Source organism: Zonotrichia albicollis, chromosome 11 (genome assembly GCF_047830755.1).
Source record: "Zonotrichia albicollis isolate bZonAlb1 chromosome 11, bZonAlb1.hap1, whole genome shotgun sequence".
In the NCBI taxonomy this organism is placed as follows: Eukaryota; Metazoa; Chordata; class Aves; order Passeriformes; family Passerellidae; genus Zonotrichia; species Zonotrichia albicollis.
Genome location: NC_133829.1, coordinates 14736842 through 14753604, shown reverse-complemented (window position 1 = coordinate 14753604; position 16763 = coordinate 14736842). Strand labels below are relative to the sequence as shown.

General features: G+C 39.0%; 1 protein-coding gene across 12 annotated transcripts in view; it reads right to left on the bottom strand.

Annotated features, from left to right (window-relative positions):
• TJP1 (tight junction protein 1) overlaps nt 1-16763 on the bottom strand; it is a 156666-nt gene that overhangs the window by 13461 nt on the left and 126442 nt on the right. For 9 of the 12 annotated variants that reach the window (XM_074549466.1, XM_074549464.1, XM_074549463.1 and 6 more), the window contains 15 exons: nt 12813-12949; nt 10613-10718; nt 9652-9802; nt 9020-9128; nt 8164-8383; nt 7616-7800; nt 7387-7482; nt 6887-6969; nt 5658-5868; nt 5020-5120; nt 3722-4075; nt 3057-3308; nt 1417-2316; nt 1004-1098; nt 285-509 (listed from right to left, as the gene is read on the bottom strand). In XM_074549466.1, the coding sequence (XP_074405567.1) occupies nt 285-509; nt 1004-1098; nt 1417-2316; nt 3057-3308; nt 3722-4075; nt 5020-5120; nt 5658-5868; nt 6887-6969; nt 7387-7482; nt 7616-7800; nt 8164-8383; nt 9020-9128; nt 9652-9802; nt 10613-10718; nt 12813-12949 (3225 nt within the window). The remainder of the gene's footprint in view (nt 1-284; nt 510-1003; nt 1099-1416; nt 2317-3056; nt 3309-3721; nt 4076-5019; nt 5121-5657; nt 5869-6886; nt 6970-7386; nt 7483-7615; nt 7801-8163; nt 8384-9019; nt 9129-9651; nt 9803-10612; nt 10719-12812; nt 12950-16763) is intronic. The other 3 variants (XM_026793951.2, XM_026793953.2, XM_014267611.3) reach the window with 1 other exon arrangement.

The window sequence follows — 16763 nt, the reverse complement described above, 5'->3', positions numbered from 1 at the left end:
GGCTTGATCTTAGTGGTCTTTTCTAACCTAAAGAATTCTATGATTGTAAGTAAAAGTAATGTGAAGGTCCTGATACCTGCAAAAATGACTAATATACCAAAACAAAATGTTATAGAGGTATGTGCTTGTAAACTAAAGCTACACCTAAACAGAAACTTCAGACTTCACAAACAGAAAAGTTCATTTAAGTACCACAGGTCCCTGAACTAAAACTCAACACTGTTTTAGTCCTAGATGCCCCCCGCCTTTTCCAAATTTGAAAAACCCCAAGAACCCAAACTTACTTAGAATAATTGCTGAAATTCAGCTGGTTCTGTGAATGGATTGGTTTGGTGGGCTCAGAGTGATGGCTGGCAGGAACCTGTGCCGATGGCTTGTTTTCAAAACTCCTGCGGTCGAAGTAGGAGAGCTGCTTGCGGTAATACTCCTCATCCTCCTCGGGGTCGTAGTGGTTGGAACGCACAATGTCTTCAGGTGGCTTCACTTGAGGTCTCTGTGGTTCTGGGGCCCTAACCAAGAACAGTAATACACAGTTGCCTGGCCCAGTTGAACAAGCATAGTGCCCAAATTACAATTCTATTTTATAACCTAGCTAGTAATGAAGTAATGTACATGTAATTATTATAATTGCACTCCTTGCCTTTTTACCTACATTGCATGGGAATTAGACAGTTGTGACATACTATAAGGAAAGAAAATCCTTATTTCCCTTATACCTTACCTTTTCCCTTTTGTTTTGCTTTCTAATTAGCTCAATTAAAGACAGAAAAAAGAACAAAGATACTTAAGTTCCTTCCTCAAAAATGCTGAGGAATTGTATCTTTCCCCCACCTCCCATCAATCAGACCCATGAGAACTGACTTCATGCCTGCTTTACTACTGATACACAAACCACACTGACACACTCCAGCTCCTCTCTGAAATTACCAATTTGAAGCACTAAGATGTGTTTCTGAATATTCTAAACTCATTGAAAACTAAATTTAATCAGTTGTGCATCTACCTGTAGGTTGTTTTCTCGTGCTCATACTGGCTTTGAGAAGTTGGTTTTGGACCACTCACACTTGTGAGTGCAGGCTTAGGTGCTAGTTCTGGAGGCTGTAAAGAAAAGCACAGCATATTCTCTTAAATTCTAACATTTAGAAAGATAAAGCACTTTATGATTAAAAAAACTAAGACTACCTTCCCTTCCTCCAAAAGAAAAAACAAGTACTAGCAGAAGAAGAATTATAGGAGCTTCCAGGATACCAAGACCCCTGGCAGTTTTTTCACAAAAAGTGTTCAGGTTCTGCTTTTAAAACATACTACATTTAGGTTGCTGAAAGGCAATATTTTTGTTTCTGAGACAATAATTTACTTCTTGCAGTGCAGCCTCATTAGCAAAAAAGCAGGATCTAAAACACTTAAATGACTTACCTTGACAGTTGATGTATCACTCGTGTCCTTCATTTTTTCCAAAGATGGGGATCTTCTCCTTTCAAATATCTTAACCCTACTTCGCACAGACTGTGGTTTCATGGCTGGATCTTCTTCTTCCTCAGCTAGAGATGGTGGTGTAGGCAGTGGTTTACTGTTGGAAGGCAAAACTTCTGGTTTGGTTTGTGATGAAGGGGGAGGAGGAAGAGAAACACCTGAAGTGCTATGAGAAGGTTCATATTGTCCAGCTTTAGCATTGTAAGCTTGAGGAGGACCTTGCTCATAGCCCCTTATGTGTGGATCAAAGTACTGCTTGGGTTCAGGAGAGCGAGATATGGCTGACTGGTATGGCTGAGCCTCTGCCTTGTATCGGCCGTGGGCGTCGTAGCCCACCGCGTGTTGATCTTCGTATCGCACTTGTGGTAAGCTGAAGTTCTTGGGGGCATGCTCATAGCGAGGTCTGCTCTCATAGCTCATGGCAGGGGGCTCCTCAAAACGAGGTTGTGCTGGGTAGTAGCTGCGTTCTGTGCTCTCTTCTAGATTTTGTCTGGAATCAAGATCCCTAGGAGGCTGGTTTTCATAAGCTGTTCTTGTTTGGTTATAGGGTTGTTTCTCCTCGTAATATGTCCAGTGCTCCTCGTAGGGAGGCACGCGGTCATCATAATGTAGGCGAGGGTCATAACCACGAGAAAATTGATCTACATAGTTTGTAGAGTCATACCTATAGGTTGACTGCTCATAATCCCTGCTCGGCTGTTTTTCTGCATACTGAGCCTGGGATTCATAGATCAGATTTGGGTCTCTTTCCTGTCTCTGTACTGGGTGATTCATTGCTGGCTGTTTTAAGACGTAGCTTTGTCTGGATGCATCTTCATTAATGTATGGATCCTTTCGGTACACCTGTTAGAGAGAGACACTTCTCAGCTAAAATAAAGAGTAACTTCAGCTGCAGTTGAAAGGTAGTATTTGAAACAAACCCAAGTTTTAAATATTGGCTTTAATTTTGTTTAAAAGCAGAATAGTTTGATGCAGATGTTTGCAACCAGAGGAAGCTGAACTTGGTGATTCAAGAGATCCCTTTTAGTTATATTTCTAAGAAAAACAGGTAAGTAGATTAGAAGAGAAAGACAAAGGTAACAGCCTCTTGTCTGGGGCTTGGTGCTCAGGAGGGCACACACACTTTTATTCAGAATGTGGAAAGAGTGGAAATGAAATATATAAATACAGTAAGATAGTTCTAGCTTTGCTTAAAAAGTTGATAAAGTCACTCAACAAACTGGAGTCAATTTCATGATCAACAATTCAGCATGATTTAAATTTTAGGAAAATAAGATTTTTCTCGAGGCCTCATTAACAGGAGAACATTGACAAGCTAAGGAAGTCAAAGTAAAATCAAAATACAGAATGCAGCCTTTTTTAAAAAAGTTGTGTTTTGAGAAGTGAAAAGGATCGAGTTTGAAGCCATGCAGACAAAACATTACATGATGCTTTAGCAATTCAGATGAACCGGTTTTTGTAACCTGCATGATTCTCTTAGAAGAAAAAAAATTAAAAGGAATTCTTCAAATAAGGGCAAAACAAAGCTGATGTGCTAGCTTGATGTATAGCAGGAAATCAGCACAACAAGGTGGCACAGGTACCTTTGCTGGGTCTATATGCGGCGGTAAGGATGATGGCTCTTGGTCTCTTAGTACTACATGAGCTCCCTCAGTACTCGCTGTTCTTGAGGGGCCCGCTTGTGGTTGGTAAGAGTTGTAAGGAGCAGCAGTAGGCTCCTCCAGTCTGACATTAGTTAGGTTTACATTAGCATTTACTGCAGAGGCTGATGAGGTTGCAGGGTTTGATTCAGGCGACGGGGAAAGGTAAGGGACTGCAGGTGAGGCTTCTGCTTTCTGTGAAGTGTTTAAAATATTTTAAGTATACTGCTATTGAACCAATGTATGACTTTTTGATTTATATTAAAGTAATATAAGTGATGCTCTGACCAATGCAGCTAGATGTAGAATGAAATGTACTGATAGTATCATGCACAAGCTCTTCCATAAATTCATTAGGTTGAGGATTATGAAAGCAAAACATTTAATCAAAGTAGAATGGTACTTCAATCCCCCTCCTGTCAATGAGTCACTAAAACAGGCAGGGCAAGCTGATTCTCCAATTCACTGTAATGTATTGTTGCTGTTGACAGACTCTTGTATGCGCACACAACACTGGTAAGCAGCATATAAATGGACATTTCTTATTCAAAAGAACTTGCAACCTTAAGTGAGTGTCTAGTGATCAGGGTACAAAATGACTTTCTTACCGGCTGAGTAGTAGTTGGTTTAAATCCTGAAGAGTCTATTCTGAGATTTGGCTGTGGCTGAGCTTGAGATGCATAAGCAGGGTAAGTCTGAGTCTCATGATGCATTCCAGAAGAATCCTCTCGAACGGGTTCAGAGGAGCGTGTAATAGCAGATTCTGGAGGAGTCCCAACCTCATCATTCAGAGTTTCATCCAGTTCTTGATCAGTGTAAGCACCCCCTTCCGTGTCTGTGTCCTCATAGTCAGACGTGTGTCTGCTGTCTGTGCTGTACATGGAATACTCACTGCCGGGAGCGGAGAGGTAAGAAAGGCGGTCATCGTGTAAATCAAGATCATCACTTGTAGCACCATCTGCCTGTGGCAAACAGAATTGGGGTACACGTTTATTGAAATACCTTCTAAAGAACACCCTTTCTCTTGCAATGTAGAATGTGGGAGCTTTATCAAATTCAGCATCAATATCATCACAGGGGACAAGAAATCAGGTTTCCATCACTGAATGTGTTGAGACCTAAAAGACTTATCTGCAGCCCAGCTCTCTGGAATAATTTTACTGAATAATTTTACTGATGGCTGTCAGAGTAAGGGGACAGTGCAGTGTTCACAGATATCAAAGTGCTTGGAAAAATAGAGAGCTGCACTTTTAAAGTGGTTCTATGATATCAAAATCATTAATTTGCAGGTACATATAAGGAGCTAAGGTCTAATCCAGATCTAATTAAGAAACCCACAACAACAGCTGATTCATCATTTGCTTACTTGTAGCTGGCATTTCACTTGATAAGAGTTCCTCAAGAGGATGGATCTAATGTGCACAGAGTAAAATGCAGCTCAAGAAGGTAAGTGGAGATTGAGTGGGGAACACAGAATACTAATTTGTGATTTAGCATGTGTTTTCTCACAACTGTTCTCAGAAAGGTCAGTAAGAACATGAATATGCCACTTGCCTTTATAATAATGAAAAACACATTCCATCATCAGGGAATCCCAGCCCTGAGAACCCATGCAGTGCAATTCCCAGAAGTTCCTTGACAAAAACCCATCCAATCCCCACAAAATCTTCACAGCATTACTATATCCTCCAGTTAACAATGCAAATAAGCAAATGCTCCCTTACTAAACACCTACATGCATAAGGACAAACTGTACAGCTCTCATTAACAGAGTAAGTGCTATAATGCAGTGACAAAGCAGTTTTGAGCAGCTCACACAGCCAGGAGGCATTACTGCTTTAGATCTTCACAGAAAACCTCTCATGAACACTGTTTTGCCATTTCCCCCCCAAACATTATTTCTTACCTTTCCTTCTGAAACCCACACCAGTTGGTTCTGTTGTTGCTGAATTGCTTCCTTAAGAGCTCCATACCATCCTTCATTCATTGAATTCAAGTTAATGGTAGCTAGAAGTATAGAAGATTAATTTGACTTATGATTTCTGCAGAACTACAAGAAGGATCTGTACCATGAGTAATAAAAGCAATATAACCTGGTAGGTTAAAATAATGGATTTAAAGAGTAATGTAAAGTAGCATCCAAAGCAACCTTCAGGCCCGATGTGGTTTGGGATGTTTTATCCCACAGGGAACGCTGAATTAACAGTAGCTTAGAATAAAGAGAGGCTTGAGTTTAGCCAGACTAAAACAATAAAGTTACATCATTTTCCTATTTATTCAAGTTTTGATTTTGGCTGATGATCCTGCAAAGCCACAAGACCTATTAGAAATGTCATTCTGATGTTTCAGATTGCTTTACATTTGAGCAGTCATGTGCAAATGATGCACACACCAATTAACTACTGGTTATTGAATGGCAAAGCCTGAGCAAGTCTGTCACTGCTTGGCCTGCTCCATTTGCAGAAAATTCTGGAGGTAGGAGCTTCTCTCATCTTGCCTCCCCTTTCCTCTCAGCAATTCTAATCCAGTCTGTCTGTTACTTACTTGTGAAGAGGTGGTGATTATTTTTGCGGAGCTTGTGAGCTCTCTCATACAGCTTCCTGGCACTTTTTCGTGACTCTGGGCACAACCTCATCCTCATGGTCTTTACTCCCTGCTTAGAGTCGGGGTTTAGGAACACTACAATTGGATACCACTGGGCATAATTCAGACGGTCCACTGCATTGGGGGTGACATCTAACAAAGCATGTTTGTCCTGCAGTGACAAGAGGGACAGGGGCAAGAAAGTGAATCATTTATGTCCTAGATGAATTTTTTTAAATATACTCCACAAACTAATTTTGTATTACCTTCAGAGAATTCACTGTTTCAAAGTATTGATTTAAATCCTTCTCCTATTCAAACTAACAAAATAATAAAAACCAAACCAATTCCAATATGAGCCTAAAGAGGCATATACATTTTGAACTACGGGACCACTGTATAATTCTAGGATTTTTTACATTTAATTATATTTTTTTAAAATCTCCTCAAAGTAAGCAGACACTGAAAAGAAGCCATTTCCTATGAGCATTCTGTAAACAGGAAAAAAAACAAAGACTGAAACACAAGATATAGTCCCATTACACATTTCTATCTTCCTTTTCACAAAATAATTCCCTGTGAGTGCAGAACTTGGCCAGCTTTCATTCAATGCAATCAGGCACACAGCATGAAGCATGCTGACTTTGCTGCTATTATAGCTTTTTCCCCCTCTGATACTTCAGCATCTGAAAATCTTCCAGTTTTTTTTAAAGTAAGGAAATGAATAGGTGAACCTCATATAATGCACTAATGGTATAGGTTTTAAGGATATTAAGGAAGGGAGATGGAAGAACCCTTTCTTAGTCCTCACACTTATATAATAATTATGTCAAGTAATCAATTTGTACACTGGGGTGGGGCAAAACGAACAACTTCATAAATAAAGTAACCATTTCTAGCTATAATGTCACACCATGGCTTTAAATGAAAGAGGAAACAGCCTAAAAGAGCCTTAATGGAGAGAGGACAACAGCCTCTGGAACAAAGCCTAGAAGCACATCCAGGCTGCAGTTATTAATACAGAGAAGGGTGATAGAGTTTTTCTTATTAACCAACAGAGAGATGAGAAAGTTATTTTTAAAGCAAACACAGTAAGTTACCATTCTACATTTAAAACACCCAACACTTTACTTCATGCTATCAGTTTTACTTTTCTTGTATTCAAAGTCCAGTAACAACAGAAGACTTACTCTATCAATTATCTGCTTTATAGTGTGGAGACGAATAATGCCAGAACTGCGTTGGTCAGTACCAGCATCTCTTGGTTCACTTTCTGGTAAAGAGGACACAGTAAAAACCTAATGTAAGTTTACAACATATTCCACATTCCCTTATTAAGATAAAGCATACCATTTCATAGCTCAAGCTGTCAATTCAGCTTGAAGACACTTCTGATTACATATCATACATGAGTCTAACCACCATTATGGCCATAAAAATCACATCTTTACAAAAGCACTTAAAAATAGGATGAGATACAGAATTAAAATGAAATTTGAGGTGGCTATAAATAGAACTAATATGTCTTAAGAGAATTATTAGCAGCAATGTAGTAGAAGAACTTACATTTAGTCTCTACCTTTAAATTGTCAATGTCTTGTTACATACGTTAACTAAAGTAACAATGTAGAAACCATCTACCCAAAGAAAGCTATTTCCTAACTGCAGAAAAACCTGATCTCACACCTACTTGCAATTTGGAAGATATCTGGTTCTTCTCTAGCAAGTTTCTCCCGTGCAACATCAGCTATTGGACCAAAAATGGTTACAGGTCTGAGAAACCCAGCTAGAATTGAAGGAAAAAAGAAAAGTCAAGATATATTGACTGCTTAAACCAAATGCAAGACACATTTAACTAAACTGGCTTTTCCAAACTAAAGCACACAAAGCTGTACAGTGCAGTAAGAGTGAAGCCATACCTTCCCGAAGAACAACTCTTTCATAGGCAGGAAACTTGGTCTGAACAGGTTGGGCAGAAAGATCCTCTCTGCTTTTCCGGAGATTTCTTTTTGAGCTCCGCAAGCCTCGGAATCTCCAAAAGTCTGCTCGGTCTCCTCCTGCTGTCTTTGGAAGCGTGTACTGTACACTAGCCAGCTGCTCAGCTCTAAGGTGACAACAAATCCCAGTTACCAAGAAGCCAGCTTCTGGAGTAATGCCTGACTAGCAAGCTCACACTCAAAAAAAACACTGTCCCTGCCTGTTGTATTATGAACTACAAGACAACTACTGAGCCTGGTATCACATTTCTAAACCTTATTACATCCTTGTATTATCTCTTGTATTGAAAAGAAGGTTTATTCAAGTCAAAAGCAAATCCACAGATATTTTACTTCAGTATGTTTTACACTGCTTCTCACTTAACCAATTCTATAAACCTGTGTACTGCAAGAAGTCCAGTCATTCATGATACAGGTGCCATTTAAAGCTGTGGGTTTGAATCAGTAATTTAACTATTGCAGGATCGTACCTGTTTTTGTTAGGTATGATACCTCTTTCCACTTCCTTATGATTCTTCCCAATTCGAATGGCCAGCCATGAACCCAGTTTGCCATTGTACAGAGTGTCCACCACCCGGAACACTTCACCTTTATTGAAACTTAGTCCATAAGGAGATTCCTTCTCATATTCAAAATGAGTTCTGATATAGAAAGAATCCCCTACATCAGACTCAACAATGCGACGATAGACTGCAAGAAGGAAAAGAAATCACAAAACACCAAGTGTTATGTAAGTTCAAGTGATGTTATAATGCTCACAAGAATTACACAAAGCAATGCCTCACCTTAATTCTCCTTGTTCTAAATGTACTTTACTTCAAGAAGCCTTAATGTCTCAGAGCTGCTCTATTTTAAGCACCATAACTATTTATAGTAAACTCTACTAACATCAATTCAACTTTTATAGTCAAGAATTTGATCCAAGTGCAAGCTTACTTCATTCGTCCTGGAAGGAATTCATCTTGAGAAAAGAAGTTTGTATGTACAAACCCATCAGCATAACCACTCATTTTCAATGGCATAATCACAACTGACTCTTCTACTTCCTCCAAGGATAATGCCAAGACATTACTTAGGTGGTAGGGGTTATTCTGTAGAGGCATTTTTTGTTTGGGATTTTGTTTGTTTGTTTAGGGGGGTGTGGGTGTGTGTATACTGGCACCAGATCAGTCTCCACTCCATTATCCCAAAGGCAAAAGGACTCAATAGTCTAAGGTGCGAATTTCCTGCAGGCCAGCAGTTAGTTATTGCTCACTAGAGTTTTTAATGCTGTTCTAAGCAGACCACTACATCATTTCCATGGTAATGGAATATACAAATATTTACCATCTTTTTTCTTCTGTGCCAAAATGGTGACCTCTTCGCCTTTAGGAAGATCAAGCAAAAAAAGGACAGCTTCTTCTCTGATGATATTTGTGAAGTCTACGTTATTTACCTGGTATCAATGAAGCAGTCAGTTTGAATTAGCATATGAAATTATTACAGAGACTTAATTATACAATAGAAAATATCAATCTATTGCTATGATTTTTTTCTTACTCAATTTCATACATACCAAGTGCACATATCTCAGGATGCCTCTCGTACCTCTAAAGAGTCCCACTTTATTTCTCAGTAAAAGCACAGTTCCAGGAAAATAGGTAGCTGTTCATTTTATACTCATTATGGAGCACCTATATACATCAGTGACCCACAGAGCACTGACAACTTAGTCACTCAACATGAAATCAAATAACTTGATAAACGCAATTAGACTACAAAATTTTGTGTCAAAAACTTACTAACCTTCCTAGCAATAGTACAGTAAAAAGAGATCTTGCTCCTAGTAAATCATCTAATAAATACATACAGAAAAAAAAGGTGTATGAACTACAAAGACAAAATATTCAATCCTACAGAAAGAAAACCTACTTTGGTACAACAAAACATTACTTGTAATGTTAACAGTTTTGACATACCCTGAGAATCTGGTCCCCTTCCTCTAATCCTTCTTTTGCTGCAGGGCTGTCTTCCAGAACACCAGCTACAAATATGCCAACATCATTGCCACCTGCTAGTCGCAAGCCCACACTATCTCCTTTTCTGAATTTTACCAGTTTCATGCTTGGCCTAGAAATTCAGAAAATATTCCACTTACTGGTGTAATAGCCCAAAATACCCTGGTAAATTTGAAACATGCAAAGAAGTAATCTGCTTGTTAGTCAATTAGTGGATATTTTGCTATACATACCATTAACTGCCCATCAACTGCAGCAATACAACATGCTCAACAGCAGCACTCCAAAAAACCCACCTGCATGTACATGTTTAGTATGGTTTGTCTGTCTTACACTCATAGTGTTTATGTGAGACACTGACTCTCTCTTCCAAAAACATTCTTCCTTTTAAAGAGCTCTGCTGGCATACAGATCTAGTTTGGCTCTGAAGAGATCAAGATGAATTTGAGGTCAAACCAAACTAGAATCTATTCTCAAGTACACTAATGCCCATAAAGGAGATGCCAGTTGAAGCAGACTTATTTCCATGCTGGGACATTGCACATTTCTGCAGTAATCTTTATTCACTGCTCTCCAATTACTATGAAAGGTAAAGAATATACTACAGTAACTTTCCTCTCTTTGGAGATGGGGACAGAGGAGTGAGAGACAAGCCCAGGAAATCCTTTTCACCTGTTGGCTATTCTAAGGGCTAATTTCCAAAAAAATGAATAGACTTTACAATGGTAAATAACACAGTGTAAATGCCTACAAGTCTCAGAAATAAATCTCATGTCTTCATCCTATCATTTGTGAACAGAAGGGTCAGGACAGAGTACTGGACATGATATGAGAGCACAGAGAGAGGTTACTGACTACCCTGGATAAAAGTCTGGTTGGGTAAGAAGCAGGCAGGTTCAAAGGGAGCTCAGAGATACGTTACCGGAGCATTCCATCTTCATGGGTTGAATTGGGTAAAGGACCATCAGATGGACTGACTGGTAAATCCACATCTGGCTGACCTCCTTGTGCATACACTGGCTTTGGTTCTACGAAAATACCAAAGATTCCCAATGTCCATTTGGTCATTTAAAGATGAAAATGTGAAGTTTAACTTAGTTAAGACTTGGTGACTTCTTCAGTAGCCTTCCCTCCACCCCACTTAGACCCACTTAAAAGTAAAATACCAGTAAACTTACAACAGAAGACAATGTCATCATGCCATTCAGAGCAGTGTGATTACTGGCCTAACTACTACTTCAGTAAATATTCCCAAAATTCCTTCATACCTCATTAGGAAAAAAATTGATTTCAAACAAGGCTGACTTTGAGCAAGTCTAATATTCCTGATCTTACCAACAACTGCACCATGTTCCTTTCAAATCACTGAACAGATTAGTTTGAAATTGGGAATTTCAGGCAACAATTGGGTAATTATGCCTATTTCTAATGTGACTCTGGTCCCTCCCATACAGTAACACAGTATTTTCCATTCTGGTCCTTCCCATACAGTGATGCAGCATTTTCCATTAAGTCTCTAATGAACCTTTGCTAGGCTAAGTCTCTGATCCCTCCCAACAAACACTTTCCTCCCATCCTTTTCTGACACAATGAACTATGACAGTCATCTTGTCCTTGCCCCCAGTCTAAGCAGCAAACCATCACAGATTCTGCCAACCATCTCTCTAACATTTTATTACAGCCTTGGAAGGATCCTCATTTCCCCAGAGCTTTTGTGAGGCTGTTAAGGATTATGTCCTTTGCTACACTTTTTAATCTCAGTTTCTCTTGGGCAAGTGAATTTTATCTGCAGACATTAATTTAAATATTAGCTTTATGTACTGATCTACAACTCCTCCCACCCAAACTAAGAATTCCCATGTGCCTCCTTCCGTTCATGCAAGAACTGAACATTTCTCCTTCCGCACCAACCAACAAAACCCCCAACACTATTTATCCCTGGTTTGCTAGCCCCTCAGACCAATTATCAGTATATTATTTTGGATTAAGAACCATCATAAGGGTTGCCTATCTGGCTGCCTTGGTATTATGCCAATTATTAATCTTCAGTATCTTATAGAACCGCAGAATTCATCTTTCTAATCTGACTACCACGTCCTTTTCCATCTTGGCAAATAAAAATTACTTCATTTGCCTCTCTTCATAACACTGCTGTAAAAGGTCAGCTTTTAGGACCATATTTTTAATAATGGCTGTTGTATCAGAAAACTTACTGGTTTTATTTTTAAGATCTTTCAGAGTTTATCAACATCAGAACCTTTCCAGCTCTTCACTAATCTACTGACTACATGCAGAAGTGTCACTGCTCATCCCTTAGGTCCTCAAGTATTTTCATGCACATAGTGAATGTGCATTCTCTCATTGCACCCAGCCTTTCAGTAACAGCTCCCTCTAAACCATCTGCACAGCTCCTTTCTCCCCTTGTAATTTCACTGAAGTGCCTCATTCTGTAAACAAAAATCTTGTAAGTGCCAGCCTGCCCGGAACAGTGTCCTGTATCATCTTTTGTTTGTTTTGTTTTTTTCCTTTTTTACACCATCTGGCTTTTATCTGCTGCCATTTAGCTTATGCTTTTCTTTTGGGAAAAAGGGAAGAGATTTTGTTCTGGTTTGATTAGCTGTACTGCATTTGTTAACCTGCCTTCTTTGTCCTTGACTCTAGTTAAGTGCTATACGAACAAAGCATTTTGGAGTGTTGTGAGTTGCATCTTGGGAACAGGAGCTCTACACTGGCTTAAATACATCGTTGTTACAAATATAATCTGCTACAGTAACCCATAAGAACACATTTACTGCTGAACACTCAGAAATGACCGATTTTAATCTTGTCTGAGAAATCAGTACAAAACTCTTTACAACTATCACTTATAACTACAACCCTAAACACTGAAATTTGACCCCTATATAATGACAGACTCCACAACTTAAAAGAGTTTTGGTCCTGAAAACCTAAGATATAAATGAGATTATGGTTACAAAGACTGTTTGTATCCAAAAATAAAAATTAAGACTTGGTCTGTTTTAAGAGTTGAAAGTCATTCCACAAACATGCAAGAGCATAAAGTTTTTACTGGTCATCCATTCTCAACAACACAAATAATTAATATATTTTAATGTTTTTACCTGGGAGTGGTGGAGTTTGTTTTTCAGTTCTTTCAACTGTCACCTCTTCCACAGCTTTAGAAATATCATCTGCATTCTTTACAGGTGTAGAGACAGCTCCAGGTTTAGTTATTCTCTCATCTTCTCTGCTTCGATGACTATATTAGAAAAAAAGATTCCACTCTGCATACAGAACTGCTTCTATAATCTCTAGTCTACTAAGACTAAGCAATAAATATTTTCATTCATCAGGTTGAGGGTAAGGGATCACCATCACTATTTAGGAAGGTTTTGTTCTTAGACTATCACATGATTAACAGTTTTTACCATTTCTAAATCCTAGTGTTTTGTCCCTAATAGTGCACTAACAAAGGGCTTCCCTAGATACAGCAGTTAAGAGAGCAGCAGCACATGGGACACAGACTCTAAAGCTTCACACACACGTGCTGTATATTGATAGATATATAAAGAACTGAGAAGCAAAGGGAAGAAAGTAAGAAAATCCACTACAATAGTCTTTTTCTCACCCCTTCCTATAGAAAGAATGGATTTTTAGACTTGATTCTTAGGTTTTGCTGTGACCAAGCTAATTGATCTGCTCCCTTCTGTGTCAGCTGCCCTGAAACACAAGTGCTGCTGGTGTGGCACTTTTATCCTTGCAAAGCCCTGCCAAGGCCCACATAAATATGTTCCTCATTTCTCATCTCCTCAGAGGATAAGGCCTTCAATTCACAGCTGTGACAAGAGGAGAGTGCTTCTCATCCACACATTTTAGTCAAAACACAATTTGTTGCTTCTTATGCATTTCTTACACACACTCGGAGCACAAACTGAAGGAAGTTAGGACAAGTTATCTTGTTTTTAAACGATGAAAACAAGGAAAATTCTACAGAATGTAATTTCTATTCCTTGAGTTCAAAAGATGATCAGGTATTCTTGTATTGTTGTACTGAGCTACAGCTACCAGCTGTACTACAGCAGAACTGAACATGTGCAGCATGTTGAAATGTTAACCACTACACTGCTATCTGATGAACACTAAATAATTTAATAGGGTTGGAACAGATGAATATTAATAATGAGCTAGAAAAATAAAGTTTCCTTCCTGGGACTTGGCAAATAAGCAAGGATTTAAAGAATATTTGAAGTAAGACAGACACAAATAGCAGCCTTTCATATAGTACCAGACTGACTTGCCAAGAAGTGGGGAAAAAAGGTATTTTCTCAAGAATAACAATGGCTTGGTCAGGAGGTGCAAACCCATCTGCTCTGATAAAGAAGAGGTCTGTACCGGAGGGAAAAAAGAGAGAAGTCCCGCACTACTAACAGCTAGATGGTGCTGCTGGGCAATAATGAGCATCCCTGCCCATAAAGCACAAGTGGATCAAATCCTCATACAGAGCTAAGACTGATAAGATCCTCATCAGAAATAATGCTTCAAGAGTCAGAAATACAGCTTCAGAAAAGAGATTCTGGCAAGTCTGCTCATCCAAGACATGCAGTAAAGAATAAAAGAAATTACAAAAATTGAAACATAAGTAGAATGTGCTTTCCTGAAGCAAAATGAAGTCTAAAATATGAGAAACAATGCTTAGCTATTCAGCCAAGACGTACTACAACTTCTCAGTGCATTCCTCTGCCAGTTTTAAACCATGTGCCTGAAGGCAGCTAAACAGAATACAGGAAAGTACTCCAATCTCCACAACAAACTGTGAAGTGAAGCACTCTCGCATTATAAACAACCATCTTGTTGTAAGTCATTGATAAAAACAAGCACAGTAGCTTATTTAAAATCCCTATTCATGCCTCTTTTTATCCAGATAGGAGTCCCTTTTGGAGGCTCCCACAGCTGATTAAAAGGATGCTAAAACCACTATGTCTAACAAAATTAAAAGCAAGCATTTATCCCTCTACTTCATTCCCAAACATCACTGATAGAGATTTTCTTATTCCTCTTTTGGATTTCCCGTTTAGGTGCATAAGATAGACAGAATCAGACTAAAACATGACTGGACTGGTTGTTCCCTTGAAAATAGTTCCTGGCTTATTAAAAACAGGTAGAAATATTTAGCTATTTAAATGCATGCTAAGTGTCCTAGAAACAAAAAAGCTCTATAATGTTGTAAGCTGTAACTAATTCCATTCCCCAAAGATTTCTGGATAATGAGCACTAGTTAATCAGACACTACAGTAAATTTCCCCATGAGCCCTCTCTACCTGTTTCCAAGCATCTCCTAACACTTGAAAGGAGCATTACTTTCAAGTAACAATACCTGCTTATTTGCTTTAAAAATAAGGCAAAAATACATAGTTACTACACAAAGACAAAATTCATTTTACATTTCCCCTACACAGTCCAAAGCCAGTGTAATTTTATACTGCTTTGATTCCTGTACACATCAAGAGAATGCAAATGTGGAAGCTCTCAAGAACTGTAACTAAAATACAGACACTGAGGGCACAGCACAAAATAGTCAGGTGAGTATCTGAAGCCACAGGCTCCTGGGCTGCTGCAATGTGTGCAGGCAAATACACACTGCAACTCAAAAGCCTGCAAATGGTCAGGTCTAGTCTACCTAATACATGAAATTTCAAAAGGGAAAAAGTTGCTAGAACAAAATGAAACATCAGAAAAGCAGGGGAGGTGATTTTTTTCCTTGATTTTGTTTAAACTTTCCAGTAAACCCTGAATATTTCACATTACAAGCTGATACAGGAAACAACTTGATGCCACCACTGGTTCCAGGTGAGGGAAACTTGTAATAAACTGACAGATGCACTTCCCAAGAGACAAAAGTGTTGTTCCCTGTGTGCACTGTGACACTATTGTTTAACATCTGTGCTGTGTCAGGGCCCCTTTACCTCACTTCCTCTCCCTGACATCTTTTCAAAGTGTACTTACCACAAACACGTTAAAATTACAAAATACATTCAGCTACATGTTAGTGCTACTACGGTAGAAGAGATGATCTGCAACACACAATGTTTGTCTCTACAGGAAATTATGGAAAATATGAACTTGCAGGCTCTTCCCAAATGTGATTTTAGCACATCTCAAACTCTTTAACATAAGAAGAATAAGAACAAAGTAGCATCTTCCAAAAAACATTCAAAATAGGGCTGATTTTTCTTATATTCTAGTTTTTCAGCTTGTTTTGAAAATGGACAGAACAACCAAGCTCTCACCCTACGTATAAATTGACAAGGGTATTACAGAAGTCAGTCTCATCCTTCCACTAGTAACAATGATCTCTACACTGATTTCTTCAAGCCACCAAATCCTTCTTGCTGAGGCTGAAGTGTGAAATGTATCAAAGGATGTTTTTGCTATTCCAGTATCTAGGTGAGGAAGTCAGCACAGGGGACAGAGTTCCCAAGCAGGAATTCTTTCAATTAGTAAAGGGCAGCCCAGAGATACCATCTGGGAAGTTTGGCAGCACCTGGCTTTAAATGCCAGTCTTTGGGATGGGTCACACCAAAAGCTTGCCCAGCTCAACAGCTGCTCAGTGGCAGCAGTAAGAGCAGACAGCTAAGAAAGGATGTGTGCTGCTAGTCCTGAGGGAGTCTCCAGCTTAGCTACAGACACCTCTTTTGCTCATCCTAACTTTATAAGTACAACTCTTCACAGATTATAGAAAGCAAAATTAGCTCTTTCTGTGAGTAAGTAAAGAAAATGTTTTAGAATTTGAGTTTTTAAAAGATTGTTCAAGAGACATCTGTGAACTTTCTTTAGACTAGAGAAAACTACAGCACTATTTAATGCTTTACAGAGTGATCAAACAGCAATTATTCTGGAAACCCTATACCCAGGAACATTGCAAGCAGCCTGCTGTACATACCAGTGAGGAATACTGGAAGGTGGACAACACTGAAGATCCTGCCAGACCCCAAAGCAATACTGAGGCAGATCTGTTAGCAGATTTCTGTACTTTAGTGCAAACCAAGAAATGTCAGTCTGTACTCAAGGACTAA